The 20,700-nt window shown below is 35.8% G+C and overlaps 1 protein-coding gene across 1 annotated transcript in view; it reads left to right on the top strand.

The window, feature by feature from the left end:
• The window catches only part of cdh11 (cadherin 11), a 66,351-nt gene extending 63,827 nt beyond the window's left edge, over positions 1-2,524 (top strand). Inside the window, 2 exon segments of the mRNA NM_001015858.1 lie at positions 570-821; positions 1,230-2,524. Coding sequence (NP_001015858.1) covers positions 570-821; positions 1,230-1,729 — 752 coding nt within the window. The 3' untranslated portion in view covers positions 1,730-2,524.
• The last annotated feature ends 18,176 nt before the right edge of the window (positions 2,525-20,700 follow it).

Here is a 20,700-nt window from a genome sequence, read left to right as displayed (position 1 = left end):
TATTGTATTGTGTGCAAGCCCATATTTGTAAACATATCAACAGTGAGGTAATCTTGATATTTCAGTTATTTTTCTTTATTAACATAGCACCAACATGCTTTTACTGCACTTGTTCATCAGTTCATTCTCCAGTGGATCTTACATATGGTCCATATAACATCACACACTGTATTTCACCAGAAGCCAATTAGATTGATTTGGAGAGTTCTTAAAGTGAAGCAAAATACATAAATATCATACATATCATATACAGAATACTTTTAACCAGAATTAAAAACAAAAACACTAGGATACAGCATAATGATATTTATAAAATGTGGTAATAATATATATTTATTAAAAAGCAAATAATTTTTTTCCATAAAAAAAAAAAATATCAAAGTATAGGACTGTTTGCAGCTGGGATTCTCTGTCTTGGATCTGACCCTGAAGCTGGCAATTATTGGTGAAATATTTACTGTTGTTATACGATATTTCAATGGGCAATGGCTTTCACCATACTTTGTACAATAGATGCAGGCAAATAAGCCTTGTGTTTGTTCATAATTTATGTTTCTTTAATATTGTAGATAACACAGCAAGCATTCGTGTTGGCCGTGGAGTTTTCAGCCGCCAGAAACAAGACTTGTATTTGGTTCCTGTTGTTATAAGTGATGGGGGAAGCCCTCCGATGAGCAGCACCAATACTCTTTCTGTCCGAATATGCAGTTGCAATAGTGACGGATCTCAGCTTTCTTGTAATGCCGAGCCTCAATCCCTTAATGCTGGACTCAGTACTGGAGCACTGATTGCAATCCTTGCTTGCATTGTTATTTTATTAGGTATTAAATAAGTCACTTTCTGTTGTATTTTCTTTCTCTGCCAATTATCCATTATTCTTTTCAAATACAAAATGTAACATCTGAACATAAAAGGACTAATACATTTCAAAAATTGGAATTAGCAGCCTATGAATCTATAATTTTAATTAAATGTATTGTATAAACACTACAGTAATATAATTTATAATAGTTTCAATTGTGAAAATTGATTGCAGTAAAATAATCGTTTTTGCTGTTTTTTACTGATGTGAACTAAAGAATATCAGTCTTTATAAAAAGAAGATTCTGTATTTTAACAGCAATTTATTTCAGTTTTAGAGAAACTTCTGCTGATGTTGAGGGTTAAACAGGTTTTATAAAGATGATTAATATAAATATTTACCTATTTTTATTTTTTTCCTTCTGTAGTGATTGTGGTTTTGTTTGTGACTCTGAGGAGAGAAAAGAAGGAACCTCTTATTGTTTTTGAAGAGGAAGATATCCGGGAAAATATAATCACATATGATGATGAAGGTGGTGGAGAGGAAGACACTGAAGCATTTGACATTGCAACCCTGCAGAATCCTGATGGGATTAATGGATTTATGCCACGAAAAGATATTAAACCAGAATTTCAATATAACCCCAGAGATATTGGAATAAGACCTGCACCAAACAGTGTTGATGTTGATGACTTCATTAACACAAGGATACATGAAGCTGATAATGACCCTACAGCCCCGCCTTATGACTCCATTCAGATCTATGGATATGAAGGGAGAGGTTCTGTGGCTGGATCTCTTAGTTCATTAGAGTCAGCCTCTACAGATTCAGATTTGGACTATGATTATCTACAAAACTGGGGACCTCGATTTAAGAAACTAGCAGATTTATATGGGTCCAAAGACATGTGTGAAGATGACTCTTAACGATTAAGTTCTGAATTTGGCCTTATGAACTGCATAATGTACTCAAATATCCAGAGTAAACATTAACAGGTATTTTTTTTAAAGAAAACATGAAAAAGGCTTCTTCAACCTTGCAAGGTTTACAGACAGGATTCCTTCCAAAACAAGAACTGTTAAATGGTGGTGGATACTGTGAAAACCCTATGGCCTGTGTAGAAGTTGTGTATTAGTTTTTTTTTCTCTCTCAAGAAACCACTTGTGAAATGCAGCCTATTTAAAGAAATGGAAATGCAGGAAAAATGCAACAAAAAAGGGGAATCTTTACAGTATATAACATAACCATCAAATCTTCTCAAACAAAGCTTCCACAAATGAAAAAAAAAAAAAAAGGATAACAGTTTTGAGCTGTAATTTCGCCTTAAACTATGGACACTTTATATGTAGTGCATTTTTAAACTTGAAAAAAAATATATATAATATTCAGCCAGCTTCAATCCATATAATGTATGTACAGTAAAATGTACAATTATTCTGTCTCTTGAGCATCAGACTTGTTACTGCTGATTCTTGTAAATCTTTTTGCTTATAATCCTGTCTTAAACTAATACGTGCCAGATACGCACCCTATTTCTATGTCATTTTTAATGTATCTATTTGTACAATTTTCAAATTCTTATTTTAGTATACATACAAAATATCAGTATTCTGACATGTTACGGCATCACACTTATATTTTATGAACATCGTACTGTTGCTTTAATATGTGCTTCAATATAAGAAGCAAACTTTGAAATAAAATTGACCTTTTTTATTTGTTTTTTTTTGTGATTGACAGGTGTTTTCAGAACTGCTAGAAAATGAGATTTTTCAGTTTTAATAAGTAGCTATAAATTGGCCACAAGCAATTAACTTCCACAGGGTAATAAAGCAAGTTAATTTAACACCAACCGCCCAAATTACGCAAATTACTGTGTAATAAAGGTATTTTATGCTTTTATAATACACAAAAGTTATAAATAACCTGAAATTACACTCATATCAATGGTGCTTAATGATGTCATCAGTTACATTCATTTCTCTCTACTACTTTAATTGCTTGTACCACTCATGAACCATGTTTATAAGAAAAACACCCAGTTTGAAAATACAACAATAAGTACAGCTGTACATTAGAAGTTACCTGAAAGGTAACTCTTAGGGGCAGATTCATCAAAATGTGGGTTTAGAGCTTAATACATATAAACTCACCCACATTTTTAGAAGCGTATTTATCAAATGGTAAATGGTAACTTTCACCCATAAATAAATATGCTTCCAATCCCATAGGAATGAACAGAACATGGTTGAGTTTTTATGTATAGAGCTCTAAACTCACATTTGTATTTTATTTTTTTTTATATGACCACAGTTCTTGACACGGCCACATTCTTGTTGAGACAGCAAATTTTTTCTCACTCTGTGAATTTTTAGTCACGGAGATTTCTCACATCAGTTTTGCAAAAAAATTCACCAATGATGGTTTCACATCGAATCCATGCCTGGCAAAAAGATTCACTCATCACTATTAATATCCTTACAAAACTGTTTATAGCTTACAAGTCACTATTAACCCATAACATATATCCTTATAGATGGTGCTTAGTGATATTGTCAGTAATTACCAATGTTACTCATGTACTCCCCTCTACCTCCCTACCCAGTCTCAGTAGGAGAAGGATTACTCTCTGCATTCCATGGCTGCAAATATGACTCGAGCTAGATGAGCATTTGCTAAAGGATAATATGCACCTTTCTAAGGAATGCATTTTTTTCTGTTATGATTTAGTTGTTTATTTTTAGGAATCAATGCATATAGTTACGCTCAATAAGGACGATAGATCAGGCTTTCTGAATGAATATGTAAAAAAGGTGGCTAGTCCACTTTATAGATATCTTTAGGGAACACTTTTTTTTATTACAAGTGCCTGTTTTCATAACTGCTATTTAAATTGTATTTTTAGCTGTTACTTACAATCTAGAATTTACTATCCTTTACCCTGCATACTAAAGAAAACTACATATTAAAGAACTACAAAGCCCTGTTAACTTTCCAAATGGCATTGTAAAAATAATACTTTCTTCAGAATAATGCTATCACAGAATAACTTTGATATTTAAATTTCCCATATATATATATGGGAAATTTAAATATATATATACAGATATACAGTACAGGTATGGGATCCCTTATCTGGAAACCCATTATCCAGGAAGCTCAGAATTATGGAAAGACCATCTCCCATCGACTCCATTTTAGTGAAATAATTAAGGTTTTCAAAAATGATTCCTTTTTTCTCTGTAATAATAAAAAAGTACCTTGTACTTCATCCCAGCTAATTAGCCTGTATTGGGTTCATTTAATGTTTTTAATGATTTTTTTGTAGGCAAATTATGGAGATTCAAATTATTGAAAGACCCTTTATTTAGAAATGTTCATGTCCTGATGATTCTTAATACCAGGTTCCATACTTGTACTGGTTTTAATTGCTTTTGGTTAGCATATCTTTTACATACCTACTAGGGAAGACATGAGATTGGAATCAGTTTTAGAAGAAAAAAAATAATCATAATAATTGTGCACTTATGGTAGACCAAAAGCAAAATAATTATATATATATATATATATATATGTATATGTTTGTGGCTTCTGTGAGCAATTTCTAGCAAAGCACAAATCACTCTTTTGCTAAAGGGGTCCTCGCTGTACATTGAATGAAGGTACCTTTAATTAACAAAACAATTTGAACATCATTAGCTGAAACAATTTATTGTTGAATTTGTTATGGTACAGATGTCACACAATCAGTTTCTTCCACAAAGAGGTATTAGTTACTGACTGGTAAAAAAAAAAAAAAAACCTCACTCTAGGGTTATTGTTTATGCTATTTTTTAGCCTTTGTTTATGCTGTTTCAATAAATTTATGCAGGTCTAAGGAGATCATTCATCATTGCCATCAGTCCATGCCCCAGCAAAACTATACACTCACAAAACACACACTGGGTCAGTTTCTTCAGGAACCAATTAACCTGCCTATATGTTTTTGAGAGCAATAGGAAACCCTAGTACCCAGAGGGAACCCAAACATGGGGGTGCAGATCAGATTTAAAATCTAGTGCTAAAAGGCAGCAGTGCAAACCACAGAACCAATGTACCATCTGTTCCAGAAAACTGTTGAGCTTTAGAAAGCTTTACCCATAGCGTAATCAAATGTAGCATCAAGCCTAATCTAGGAAATTTATGGGTCCACTGATGTCTTCTCCAAGCTCTAAATTTAGTGGCCTTCCCTATCCAAGGCTTCCAGCTTTATGTCCTTCTCTATAAAGGGAATCCAAGAAAACTTACATGGTTAACCCTAACCTATTATACCACTGGTGTTTAACTACCTATATCACTGTATCAAAGGGCAACCACTACTCACAGTACATACACCTGAATGTGCTGCACCACTATATAACCTTTCTTGCACAGATCCCCCACTGAGGCCATCAAAGCAAATGAGGACCTAATAAAGATAGAGAGGAGTTCAGCCCCCATTCTCCTACATTCAAAACAGCAAAGTTTATTATTTTAAAAATGCAATATGTAAATGATTTTATGTTTTATAGGTGTACATTACTGCATCTGATCTAAAATTAAACATTTACAGTTCCTGGGAAAAGTATTTAGATTCTTGACCAATTCTGTTTTTGTGACAATTTTATTTGAAAGCACTGAAACTCAAAGTTATTTTTTATGTGATATTGTTTTATATTAGAAAAAAAACTTAATAAATATAAAATACTGAAATATGCAGTTTCCATATGTATTCAGTCCCCATATAGAGCCATATTTTTCTCTTACTCTGGATTATTCGAGTTATAATAGCTATGCATTTAAGTTTTTAATTAGTGCCACAGTTTTATAACTGCGTTTGGTTCAGGGCTTTGACTAGGATATTATGGGAGATTTACCATCTTATACTTGAGCCACCTCAAAATTATTTTGTCCTTTTTGGTGGATGGGGGTGGGATAATTGTCATGCCGAAAGATAAACCCTTGGTTATATTCACACTGAAACAAATTTTCTTTTCTTATTTCCCTGTGCAATCCATGCTTGCTACATTTAGTCCCTGCTAATAAACAGCAGCTCCCCACAATGGTACTACCACCACTATACTTCATTGAAAGTATGGGTCAAGCATTACAGCTCTGTATGACACTGGTCTGTATGGGAGTCTAGCAAGAGAAAAAGCCAGAAAAGAAAATATAAAAACCATCTGGAGGTTGTGAAATTGCAGGAGAATAATCCAGATGTGAGAAACAGTTTTTGCTCTCAGACTAGACCAAGACAGATCTTTTTGACAAAAAGTTATATAATTATGTGTGGCACAAGTCAAACACTGCCTATATTGAAAATATGGTGGTGATAGCATGATGCTGTGGAACAGCTCAGTGAGGTCTTGTTCAAAAAAGGAAGGATGAATGCACAAAATACTGGGAAATACTGCAAGAGAAACTCTTTCACTCAAAGGATCTGAATTTTTTTGTAAGGCACTGGAAATTGTGTCCTGCCACCATTTTGTCTCATCATGCTCACTAACCTCTACTTGATGGGTATCATAAGTATAGTATCATAGCAAAATCTCTTGTATACAAGATAAGTAAATAATTAAATGTTTTTAGTTCTAAGAGATAAGACTAAAGAGTAATTTTTACAGTGCCAATACATTTTTTTAAAGAACATTTCTAGATCCACAATACAAATACACATACAAAGGATTCAGCTATGTCACTGGAAGCATAGCCATATGCCAACACGTGGGTGTTTTTCAGTGTACAAGAAAAATATAAGCTAGGGAAATTTATTGTATTAATAGCTGAGGAGAATATAGACAAGGGGAAGTAGACAATGAAGGGTAAACAGCAGACAAGGCAACAATAAGAGCAAGATTTCTACAGTATTGCAAGTTACAGAAAGGATATACAAGAAATCCAGAAACAGAGAGTGAAAGATGTATAAACATAAATACAAGATATGGAACCACCACAATTATTCTCTAAAATGGTTGGGCTTTGTTTAAAAGCTAATAGGATATGGTCTACTCTTTTGGAAAAAATACCAGACTTCCAACCTTTTTTTGCTTACCTCCCCTAATAATAATAGAGGCATCAAATAGGATGGTAAATACCAGTGGCATAAGTGGCTGTTAGTCCTTATTGTAGCTTTGCATTGGTCAAGTCTGATGAGATTCATTATAACTATAGCTTGTGTCTTTTACTTGGGTACAGTATTTTGGAACTTGTCAACATGGTGTTTGATTGATCAGTATTGGTCTTCTAAGTGATTACTAATGTGTAACTTTGTAACTAATGTGTTCTTTAAAGAGTATGAGCATTATAGACTTAATTATTACAACTGTATTTAGTCCTTTGTTCACCTATTCAACACCTTCAGGCCATTTGGTTTGAATTTCATCTCACTGGGAAGGCTGAAATGTAACACTTTACCTAAAAGCCTAGAAGTGAATGCATGTTTAGTAAATGGAAACACTGGGAATTACCGGCTACTTCATACTCTGTAGTCAGATGAGTGTGGCCAGAGGTCAGTAACCTAGAGGGTTCTTGCAATAAGCGATGAGTCTCCAGAAGTATTTCTCCAGTTGGTGTCCTTTTAGGACTCCATGTTTGTGTTAAATGTGCTTTTCATGCGAATATCACAGACTCACTCTGAAATTAATAAATATTATGATATTTGCTGTATTAAAGGTTCCACACCCCTTTCACCATGTTTCAACACATTTTTTCCATTCGTCTGAAACACAGAATGTAATTGATGGGACATTATAAATTCTACATTGCTGTCAGTTGGTCCAAAAATTGGTCCAAACATCAATGGATATACCCTTTTTCATTGTGAGTATCACAGGGTATGCCCAATTTGTGACAAAATGCATCCACAGTCAAAGGCAGAACATTTTATACCTCTAATCTAGAGTTATCATGAAGCTGATAATGTTGGAAAAAAAAATCGGACTAGCAGAATTTCAGCAGCAGATGGACACACACTTTTTTGTGTGTGTAAATTTATATGAGTAGACGCCTATGATTACATGTCTTAAGACAGAAAATGCATCTGGAGGATTAATGTGAAAATAAAGCTTCTATTTTAACAACTTCTACTGGGTCTTGGAGTGCATGTCTGTTTGCTGCTGCAGTTCTGCTGGTATGTTTCATCCCCATTGGCTACAGGTTCTGGGTGCTGCACCTGGGCCATTAGAGTGACATGGGGAATACTTTGCATCAGTAGTGGTAGTAGATATTTTCATTGCTAGGAGAGGGAAGGGTTAGAAATGTAAATGTGTTTGGGGACATTATAATTGTACACAGAAAAATAATGATAAAACTAACATTTTCAATGTAATATTCATCATTTGTTAAACATTACTTAAAAGTGGGATATACTTAGTGCAAAAATAATATTTATTTAAGTTAGACATGTTATTGCATAGACTGCATACTGTGCAATTGAAAAAAATGCATTGAATGTAGCTTATTTTTGGTTTAAATATAATGAATTTTAAGTTAGAAGTTTTAATGCATGGGCTGTGCAGCAGTGCAAACTATACAATACAAAATATTGCAGTTAGAATCTGCCATATTGTTTCTGGTGGAAAATAAGTAAGCTAAGGCTACTGAATTTAATAGACCAGCATAATAAGTATTTACAGATGGAGCTGAAGCATTTTACCCACAGCTCATGACTATCCTTGACATTTAAATGCATATTATAAACCCCCTAGCTTTTGTGATATGCTGTACAACTATTTTTAATCACAGTGCAATGTCCCCATCCTCCATTTGCCATTATATAGTATAATATACCACCCCCTCTGCACTCAAATATACAAGCACTGAATTTATTTTACAAATGCACCTTACAAATGCAGCTATGAAGGCCTCATAATCATGAACAGTAGCAGAGTTACCAGTATTCCCCACATGTATCCAACCTCCCCATTGTGAGAGCCATAATGCAGAAAATTGTGGAGAAATATCTGGACAGCAAGGTGAAATTCAATGTGGTTTTTGTTAACTGGCATTTTTTTATCTGCTGTTCCTTTTTAACTAACATTTTATCTACTACTATGTTCTTATCTTAACCATTAGTATTTAGAATCAATTCTTCTGTGCAGCATCACGGACATTGTTACTTCTTTACTCTATTGTGAAATTGGTTATGATTATGTCATTGCTGATGATACTCTTTACTTCAGTGCCACATAGAAAGAATTCTTTGTATTCTTGCAAAACCCAACATAAGAACTCAATAGTGCAAATACAGTAACATACTTTTTTTCTTTTTTTTTTGATGGGCAAGCACTCATCGTAGTGAATTGCTTTACAGAGCTTCATATCATAGGATCCCATCTGTGTTTGCCGCTATTTTTTTACTTTTGAATTACAAAATGATCTTTTACTTGCTCGATACTGTTTGCAGCCCGTTATCTGACTCCAGGGCAAGAGCAGGAGCAAATGACTCTCCCTGGAATTTTACAATGCTTTTAACCTTTGTCTTGATATCTATCAGAAGCACTCTCTCACACTGTCTCTTATCTCTCTGATTCATAGAAATGTGCCACAATAGCTTTGGAAACTATTAACTAGTATCTCTTCTGGCAACAGTTTTAAAGGTTTACAGTGAATGCCAGGGGCTTTTCATTTCAGGCAAGGCATCTTTTATTAAATAATATAAAGAAATCATCAAAGATGTTTGACTTTTTTTCATTTATGTTAGTAAAAAGATTGTTAGGCTAGTAAAAAAAAATATTAAAATAATATTAGTAGTAGTAAAATTAGTAGTAGCAATGGTGGTAATAATAATTATTTGGGTATACCAAAATATCAGCATTACATTTTGGTAGGGGGTTCTTTCTAAATTTTGTTGCAAATGGTTCACCACTCTTCCAGGTGGCTTCTTCAGTTCATCTGAGTGGTAGGGACTTCCCCGGCATTTAAACCATTAGGTGTAGTACAGTCTCAGACATCAATCACAATGGTTCCATTAAACTTATTCGGGTAGATGTAAGCTGAAACTCACAGATGTGTGCATTTGAAAGTGTGATCTAATGGTGCCATGATTTTCATTGTTTTTATTTTCTAATGTACATGACAAAGGGTAAATTGTTGTGCAACCGCCGGGGTAAGGATGTCAAAGTGACATGTTATGTTGCTGACAAATGGTGTCACAGGACCTCTTCTCTGTTCTGGGATGGTTGTTCCAGTTTGGCATGAATAGTCTCACATGGTTCAAAATGTGCACACTGCAGTCCTCCTTTAGGTGTAGTTAGAGGGCTGAGTCTTCTCCTGAGTTCACTGCTAGTTCTGACTTTTCAAACAGTGCAGCAGAAGTCATCTTTCTTTTAGCCAAGTCTTCATTTACAAAAGTGCTTTGCATGAGGTATAGTAATTATCTGGCTTCTTTTATAGTGTTTCAATAGTCAGAACCAGCAGTGCAACCACATTTTTCAAAAAAACACTGAAAATGATCAGTTAATGTGGTACTATCTATAAGGGGTAATTTATGACCTTCAAGGCAAAGTGCAAAAATGGATACTTTGCCTTCCTCTGCTGCAAAACTGCACTCTTTCACAGTGTAGAGCTGTTGCCCCTTTAAATACAACATTGCCTGTGCCACTATGGAGTGTCAGAGGACTCGGCTTGTGCCCCATAATGCTGCTGCAGACAGCTGCTTTCTCTTCCCTTGGTGCTATTGCTCTTCTTCCCCCAGGCATTGTAAATTACCCCTAAAATGTAGTATATTAGTAAGTAAGAAAGTTGATTAAACTCTATTTTAACATCACTAAGACAAAAATAAAAACAACAATAAATGAATCCCTTTACTTGATGTTCTATATAATTTCGATTAAAAAACTGGGACAGCAAATAGCCCCATATATCCTGTAAATTCTACCTGTTGAAAAATATGGGAAATGCTCTGCATCAAAATAGTCTAAGAGAGCACTGCAGCAAAACACCACATGCTTCATAGGGCTATGGCTTCCTCTAAGACATTTACAAAGGCCTAAACACATGGGTTGTCCACATCATGGGGCAACTTCAGAAAGTCCAAAGCTGAATATTTATGCTTCATATAAGGCATTGCAGGATATGTATAACAAGTCAAGGGCAGGCCTTCTCCCTTGTGGGCCAGCTGCATTGCTAGCACATCATCATCATAATCAGTTTACATTGTTCAAGCAAATTATGCACTGCTTTACATTCATTAAAAGTAAACAGGGGTCTCACAATAATTTAACAGCAAGAATAAAAAACAGGATCAGAGGACTCTGCTCACAAGAGTTTACAATCAGCATCTTAGCACAGTTTTACAACTTTACAACAGAGCACTATTACACATTTCTGTAATTATTGGCAGGTTTAGAAAGTCCATGGGGAAAATTCACAAGCCAGCTTCTACATTCTGGGAGGGCTGGTTACTAATTGTAATTAATGCTGTACTCCCTTCTTGGTGTAACATAGTCTATATTCATTATGATCACTCAAAATAGCTGGATCTAATTCTACATATATAAGTGGATCATTTACATACCATCAGGACATTCATGCAGAACTGCTATTACCATAAGTAATGAAAATGTCTTTTCTGTTCCTCTCACTAACGCTCTAAAGCCTGTGATCAATCAGAAAACCCTTATAAAAACATAGTACCTACTGCCATTACTTGAACACTTTAAATTAATCTACTATCACAGAAATACCTTAGTAGTAGAAGGAGCACATCATATAACACCCCTACATATATATTCTCTGATTCTGATCAAGAGATACTTGGGTGATGTACTGAAAAGTTGATTTAGTCACAACCATTTCAATCATTTTCCAATGGTTTGATTATAAATAAAAAGTAAAGAAATATGTAGATGAATAATAAAATACAGCGCCATGTGCCATATACAGTCCATCACACTGTAATGGAAGGAGGAAGCCAAGTAGTTTTAGGTGGTCTGAAAACTTAATTTCCCTAAGAAGTTTGAGGGAAATAATACAGGAGAAGCTTTTATTCAGCCAAGAGTATAGTAACAACTATTTAAGTTTTAAGCAGAAATCTAATAGTATCTTGACTAAAACGGTGTTTTCCAGATTAGTGATGAAAGAACATGAGTCACACTGGACTGTTTTACCCAGATGAGTGAAGGAGGAAAGGGGATGATGTTGTGAGATTACACCTCTCTTATGCTGTATAGAAAGAAAAATACAGGACACCAGAGGTTCTTTAAAACTAAATGAAAAAGCTTTTATTGTGAAAAACACTCCATATGGTTAATACTCAGACATCACAGAGGTAATTCTGTACAGTCATAAGTAGAGCAGTGAGTGAGACTCATTGTTGAAATGGTCTGGTTACCCTCCAGCAGAAATAGTTTATGGGGCTTGAAACACAATATCCTGAATATCTGCTGCACTGTGGTCCCTTCACTTTAGGCCAGTTATACCTAAAGAAGAGCTACCTCCAATTTATCAATCCTTAGGTGGAGCACAAGGTCTCTCTTTCTAGCTAGAGATGTAGCGAACTGTTCGCCGGCGAACTAATTCGCACGAAAATCGGGTGTTCGCAAGTTCGCAATTTTGGGTTCGCCATAGCTGGAGCCAAATTTTGACCTCTCACCCCAGAGCCAGCAGATACATGGCAGCCAATCAGGCAGCTCTCCCTCCTGGACCACCCCCGGACCACTCCCTTCCATATATAAACCGAAACCCAGCAGCCATTTTACATTCTGCCTGTGTGTGCTTGATGAGTTAGCATAGGAGAGAGCTGTGCAGGGATTTGAGGGACAGTTTAGGTAGCTTTGCTGACTAGTAATCTACTTTCTACTGCTCTGTATGTAGCTGCTGGGGACAGCTGTCCTGCTGATCTCATCTGCTGTAACCCAATAGTCCTTTTTATTTGCTTTTATTTTCTGATTACTGATTACAACAACGTATTTTTCAGAGAAATGTTTGCCCTTGATCCCCCTCCTGCATTCCACTGTCCAGGTCGTGGCACCCTTTAAACAACTTTAAAATCAGTTTTCTGGCCATAAATGGCTTTTCTAGGTTTCAAAGTTCGCCTTCTCATTGAAGTCTATGGGGTTCGCAAAGTTCGCAAAAGTTTGCACTTTTTGGCAGAAGTTCGCAAACTTTTTTTGTGAGGTTCGCTACATCTCTATTTCTAGCTATGCCTCACTATCTTACCCTCTTTAAACTACTAACAAAGCTAGTAATGTAATCTGTCCAAACCTTATTCACAGGGTCTCTGTTCCAGTAAAGAGTTTAGACCTCTAGGTCAAAACTCTATACTGGCCTTGTTGACACCAGGCTCCCCAGACACATCAATCTAGAGAAAGGATGTAGGCCAAGGAAGAAGCAACCTACAGTAGATACGCGGACTTCTGTATATAACTAAGGGAAATTAATTAGTAGGAATTTTAAGCAATAGGAACTATGAACCCTATCGGTCCCTACACTACAATTAGATGTCCTCTTGCACCTCCCTTCTCGTGGATACTGGGAGTATAAACCACTGCCCAGAGCGGTCTGCCTATGTAACACAAAGCTACAATAATAGCATGATCATCATACAGGATGCCCACATTTTAGGTGTTGGGGGAATTAGAATACCTACTGTATTTAATTTCATTGTATATATTGATTCTGCACATAATTTAGCAATTTTCCATGTAGTCTGCTATTCTGCCTGTTTATCCACAAGTAACTAAAACATGATATGTTTCTCATTGAGATATCACTCTCTGATATCTCAATGAAGAAGTTCCTACTGTTGTTTACAAGCTTTATTTTTATAGACCCTGAATTTAAGTGTAAGGTTTCAGAAATCATGTACTCCATATTGGCTGTTTTCTCCACTGGGGAGTCATTGCTCAGAAAATGTCTCATGCACACAGCATTATAAACAAAAAATGAAAGAAAAAATATAGATTTTATGCAATAAAAACTGCTACAGAGAAAAAAAATTAGAACGTTCCTAGTTAAGAGTTGGATTATTGTTAAGTACAGGAGGGTTTTCTTTTCTCCTGGAAGAGCTTGAAGCTAGTCAGAGCCTGCCAGGGTCGGACTGGGGGATAAAGAGCCCACCGGGGCTCCCGCACCAGGGGCCCTGCAGGTGCCCGTGCCCATAGTCCCCCTAACCCCCCCCGGAGGGGCCCCTAACCCCCCTCACAGGGGCCTCCACCCGATGTCCTCCCCCAAGCGTGTAAATTTAACGCGTCAGGGCAGGAGCGGTCGGGTATACTGTATCTTTAATAGCGAATATAAAACAACCATCTGCAATTCTGTCTGCAGAGAAGCATGTCATGTGAACTTGAAGCCAATGGATTTACAGTTGACTGAAAAGAGTTTGGTCTGACAATACCATTTAAAACTTGAAAAATATATGCCTTCATCTTAGTGCAGTGTTAAAGATTTGCAGGTTCAAATTTTTGGAATCCCAGTCAGTTTCAATTTTGCACTCATGGGGAGTGTTAAATCTTCTTTAAACCTGTCTGCTCGATCCTGTTTATTTTCTAATGTTTTTACAATTACTAATGCATCTACACCACGCTGCCGCCCCCTCCTTTTTCACAGTTATTAAGCATGTATATAAATACAATTGTTTGGTTAAGTAACCATATTCAAGTCATATTATGATTTAAATTGCTTTTAAAAAGGCTGATTGGCAGTGCAATAAAAAAATAATATGTTCCATTTATTTTTAGATTGTTTTTATTCCTAGGAGATAAGGTTTGATGAAAATTAAATAAGCAGTTAGTCATTAAGTTTCTCAGCTAAATTGCAATTTGTAATACTGTTTTCTTGCTTTTTCAGCCGGGCTACTTGAAATGCCAGGAGCAGATGTAGCAATGTTCCTTTGTGTTTATGGGAAGACGCAGGACACAAGAGGTTATCCAGGGGCCGAATTAAATAAAATACACATTGAATATCATTAAAAAATGTTTAAAACACACATTTACCAAGAGCAAATAAATTGCTTGTTGCTCATTGTACTGAGTGTCTTTAAGAATTAAAAGAATAATGTCTGTACAATGATTTAACTTTTAGTAACAATTATTTCTCATGTATAACAAAGCTTCATTTATTACTCAGAACAGTTTATACTTTTTCCTGTCAGGAAATAGCTCCATCAAATTTGAGTTTTTGTTCATGAACGTGAACAGGAGGACAAACATGGCAATAAATAGAATAAAATATAAATATAAAGATTAAGTGCCATGGGGTTAGAGACTCAGAAGAAAGCAATGCCTGCACCAAAGAGCTTACAGTCTGAGCGGAATGCTTATTTAAAATCTGATTGATAAATTAATAGTTATGCAGGATGATACTTGTTCCAGCTCCTTAAAGTAGGATAGAATATCTTATGTTATCTTTGCAACATAATTTCAAGGAAGACTGTATTATGACTTTCCCTAAATGCTCACTCACACAAATGCTGGAGATGAATTCAGTAGAGAGTTTTTCCACGTAGGTTCTTGATATAACTAAAATAAAAAGTTTTCCTTTTTTTCTGTTAGCTTTTTTTTGACTAGGCTATTATCCCAGTCAATAGGGTGCATTCACTTACCTAGACGCAGTGCACAAAGTGCAACTTTTTTTCCCCTACAATGCACAATTTTTTCCACAATTTTGGTGCCATTGCTGATTCAAATGGGTGACTCTTTTAATACAATTGCGATGCACCTATTGCATTTGTGCCTGATTCACTAAAATGAATGCAACTGCTTGTGAACTTTGTCTCAAATCAGGCACAGTTGCACCAAATATGCCTGGCATCATTTTCAGTGTTCAGCATGTGAGTAATGTGTGCACCCTATTCTTTTGCCACAAGTCCCTGGAGCTATTGCCTGGTCAGGAGATGAGACAGTAGATCCAGGGTTACCCCTCAGGCCCAGTCTGACAAGCTGTGAATTCTGGAAAATTCCAGAGGGGCTGCTGTAAGATGCCATAGGCAGTTACTATTTATTGGGCTGGTGGGGGCTGTTTGGGCCTCTGTGTACATGAAATACCAGGGCCTATTTTGTATCCCAGTCCAGACCTGGTTTCACTGGTCAATAGGTGCAGCACACCTGCACCAAAAATAAGCCATAGTGTCTGGAAAATTGAAGTAACCCATAATTACAACTTAACCTAGCATTAAAGCGTTTTCCATTTGTAAGAGTAGCTGGGCTTTATTTTACAGGTGGTTTGTAGCTTACTCCATATTAATTGTATTAGTAACCTTAAATCCAGCTGAAATCTCTACCACTGGGGCAGGGACTGACATGAATGATGTAAAATTCTTGTATATGTGTTGGCATATATAAATACCAGGAATAATTAAACAATAAAAGAATGGGTTGCATAATAGTCATATAATACTCAATCAATAATAATCATTTACAGACCAAAGACACTCCCACAAATGTGAAGACGGACTTGGCAGGTTTCCAGTTCAGCTATCTGTGATACCCTTTACTGGCTCACATCACCTTCACAGGGAACCTCGGGGAGACTCTTCTAACCTTTGCAAACTGTGATTCCTTCACTTTCAGGCAGAGTATCACCTGGGAAAGTTACCATCAAAAACAGGAAAAACAAATTATAATAGGTAAAAAGACATCCTTTAAGTTGTTGAACACCTTGTTTTGACCTTCTTTTATTTAAAACTCCAGTATCTTTTATATCCCTTACAGGGTCTTAGGTATCGAGCAGCAAGTTACAAAGTGGCTATGCACAAAGGTTCTATTTATACCAAGATCTTTTCACAATCTTTAAAAAAAATGTAAATAAATATATATATATATATATATATACAGAAAATAATAATCATCCGTGGCCAGCACACCCTTCAATACTTTATCAAAAATTTATTGAAAATCCTTGAGAAAGGTCCTAATGAGGACCGAAACGTCGGTTTTAAACAATATATTTTCAATAAATTTTTGATAAAGTTTTGAAGGTTGTGCTGGCCACAGATGATTATTATTTTCTGTATATACATAATTTTGGCTATGCACCCCGCAGAATATTGAGCCTTGGAGTGCAGACACCATTTGGATTGATATATATATATACCGTATATACTCGAGTATAAGCCGATCCGAATATAAGCCAAGGTACCTAATTTTACCTAAGAGAACTGGAAAAACGTATTGACTCGAGTATAAGCCTAGGGTGGGAAATGTAGCCTCTACTGCTAAGTTTCAATAATCAAATAAATAATAAAAGGACACTCAGCGTGACTCCCTGTGAACTCTTCATAAATATATCATGCTGGCAGCTGCATATTAGGGAAAGGTGATTAGGGGAAGGTGGATGGAGGACCCTTTGACCCTGCTGCCTTGAAGAGTTACAGCACTGGGAAAGAAAACAGGTACAGGGAAAGAAAAATGGTACAGCAGCAGACAAAAGCAAGTTTGGGAAGGCTAAGCTGCCAAACTAAGTGACAGGTACTTGCCATCCTGCTGTGTCCAGAAGGGTGGTCCACGACTGGCTGAACGAGGCCAGACTAACGCTAGAAACAAGTTATAGACATCCTGTCTGTCGTGCGCTTGCACGCACGTCGACGGGGGGGTGGGGGTGTTTGCACGCAACAAGCACATTACATCTTCAAATCCATATACTCGAGTATAAGCTGAGGGTTACTTTTTCAGCACATTTTTGGTGCTGAAAAACTCGGCTTATACTCGAGTATATACGGTGTATATATATATTTTTATATATATATATATATATTCGGTCCTCCCTGGGACCTTTCTCAAGGTTCCACAAAGTACAGCACTCAACAACTGCTGAATTCCCCTTGTTATTTTGGGGTTGGAAATTAAATTTAAAAAAATTGTCTTTGCTTGCATAAGACCTGTTGAGTGCTGTACTTCATGGGACTATAACATTATTTGTTACTAGCACCCAGGCAGTCAATATATTTTTTAATGTGAGTGCTCCTTCTTTGGGACTATATATACTGTATATGAAGTGCTTAATTTTACCATTCTTGGGACAGTTCTTGGTTGTATGGGCTGGACTGTTGCTACTGGAGATGATTGGGTGGAGAGAGGTAGTAAGTAAACAGCTGGCAAGCAAGAAAAGCCATGTATTCACAACTCTGCTTCAAGTCTCTACTCCCTTAGCCACTCCCAGTCTACTGAACTTGTCCCTAAACAATGTCCACTTTTGTATTAATAGATTTACCATATACAGGTATGGGATCCCTTATCTGGAAACCCGTTATCCAGAAAGCTCCGAATTACGGAAAGGCCATCTCCCATAGACTCCATTTTAATCATATAATTTAGAATTTTAAATCTGATTTCCTTTTTCTCTGTAATAATAAAACAGTACCTTGCAATCGATCCCAACTAAGATATAAATAATCCTTACTAGATGCAAAGCAATCCTATTGGGTTTAATTAATGTTTTACTGATTTTATAGTAGACTTAAGGTATGGAGATCCAATTTATGGAAAGACCCCTTATCCACAATACCCTTGGTGCCGAGCATTCTGGATAAGGGGTCCTATATCTGTTCCTACTTTGCTTTTTAGATTAAAGGATAAGTAAAATCATTTAAAATAAGTTGATGTAAAACTGATAAGAACTAAGTTCTAAGAACTTTTGCACTTTCCAAACATGAAGTAGTCCATGACCTTGTCGAGGAAGTTATCAGGAGAAACAAAGACATGAGAAAAGTTATCTGAGGTGTGTGATGTTTTCCCTAACAAAATGCATTCATATTAACAGTACTTTTAACCCTAAACACCGTGGTTTTAAAAAAGATAAACAATGAATGCAAATTGCAAGTGCTTAGAACAGCACTCTCATCAGTTTCACATCAACCCATTTTAAAGGTTTAATTATCCTTTAATTAGCAAAAATTATTCTTCTCCAGGTTGCACCTGAAATCAGGATATTGGGGAGGAGACAGCTTTATGTGCTTGTGTGGCAAACAAAAACCTGCATTGAAGGACCTGCATTTGAAGGATCACTTGTTAAATACCATGTACATGTTCTATGTATTTAAATTAATTTCTTTCAAATTAAGACTTCCAAGAAAATATATAACTTTGGAATTTTTGGAAGAACCTTCATGAAACTAGTATTGTGTTAGCCAGTGTCAAATATAATAAAAAAAACACAAATACAAAAGTATTGTAGAAATGATACCTATATTGGCTAACGATAGAAATACATTGCAAGCTTTCTAAGGCCCCTTCATCAGGTATATATACAAATGAAGGCTGGAACGGCACAACATATATACTGTTAGATCAGAGTGAAGTGTTCATGAGCAATAAAATCCAGTTACAGATAGATAGGGATAACTTAAAAGATAACAGAAGATAATAAAAGTAATTAATGTTTATTAGGATGGATTGTAAATAATCCAGGGTTCTGGATTCAGGTGGGTCACATAGTGTGACATGAAACTGACCCCCAAATTAAGGCCCTGTATTAATCTCTTTAATAACTCCATACATTTGAATTCATAGATCTTACTTTCTCGTTCACTTTTATTATCTTCACAAGTTATCTCTATCTGTAACTAGATTTTATTACTCATGAACACCTCTCTCTGATCTAACAGTATATATGTTGTGCCATTCCAGCCTTCATTTGTATTTTAGCCTTAAAAAGCTTGCAATGTATTTTTTATTGTTAGCCAATATAGGCATCATTTCTACTATACTTTTGTATTTGTGTTTTTTTTTATTATAGAAGAATCTTCCTAATTTGATTTTACATTTTATTGCTATATCTTTTTTTCCACCACCTTTAGCAGAAATATGCTAATCATGATATATGTTTTTTTGTTTTAGGTGTAGTTCAAATGTTCTGCTTTGTAAAACATATACAGTATTGTTTAGTAAAAAAAATGACCTCAAATCAGGTGTAGAAACATCACCGCCATGCACTCAACGGACTCCAGGACAGCGGTTGTAAAACTTCAAAAAGGCTTTATTCAAGGATCCAGGTCTGGATCCTTGAATAAAGCCTTTTTGAAGTTTTACAACCGCTGTCCTGGAGTCCGTTGAGTGCATGCTGGTGATGTTTCTACACCTGATTTGAGGTCGTGGTTTCCCTTGCTGTGGGTCTGGGGCATTGCACCCGGGCCACTGAGAGGAAGCGATCAGTGTATATCTAACTGTTCACTGTAGTATATTAATTGCACTAACATGAAGACTGAATATCTACAGAGCGAGAGGTTCAGGGCATAAGCACCCGGACCTGTAGTCTAATTTGGTGAGTGTTTGGCTTGCTATAAGAAACCATTAAATTTAAGCTTAAGTTTATAGTTCACCACTACACAAGTATATAAGTGAATAGGAATGACTGGGAGCCTCCAGACAAACAGAGTGAATAGTAAAAAAAAATGTACAAATGCCTGGGCTCTACAAAAATGCTGATAAATACCAGGGCTTATACTTTATATATATAGTCAGTGTTCCCATTGACTTTTCACCTTTGAAGCTAACTGACTAAAATACGAACTATAAACAGATAATTTGAAGAAATACGCTAACGTTACAATATACTTTATCCTCATTTAAAACATTCTATTAAAATTATCCACTACAAAATTCGGCCACACATTTATTAGTGCAATACAATTTCTAGTTCTGCTGTGTTTTAAAGGTGTTTTTTTTTTTTGCTTTCGTCTCGAAAGATAAAGGAATGAAAACAATTAGGATCTTTTTGTCAAGTTAATTAAATTTTACTATGTGTAGTAATCTCAGTGGGTTTAGTATACCAGATTCAATGCTAATTAAAACACAAATTCCTCTTTGTATAATAAGGAGCTGTAAGTCTGGTAGCAGCTGAAGTCTCTGCATGCTGATGGATATTTCACGCAAATTTATAAGTAAATGAGGTGAACCCTTAAAATTTTCTTCATTCCATTGAAAGCTTAGAGCAAGGAACCATC

Source organism: Xenopus tropicalis, chromosome 4, assembly GCF_000004195.4.
Source record: "Xenopus tropicalis strain Nigerian chromosome 4, UCB_Xtro_10.0, whole genome shotgun sequence".
In the NCBI taxonomy this organism is placed as follows: domain Eukaryota; kingdom Metazoa; phylum Chordata; class Amphibia; order Anura; family Pipidae; genus Xenopus; species Xenopus tropicalis.
The sequence above is the reverse complement of the archived record's forward strand: the minus strand, read 5'-3'. Positions and strand labels throughout refer to the sequence as shown.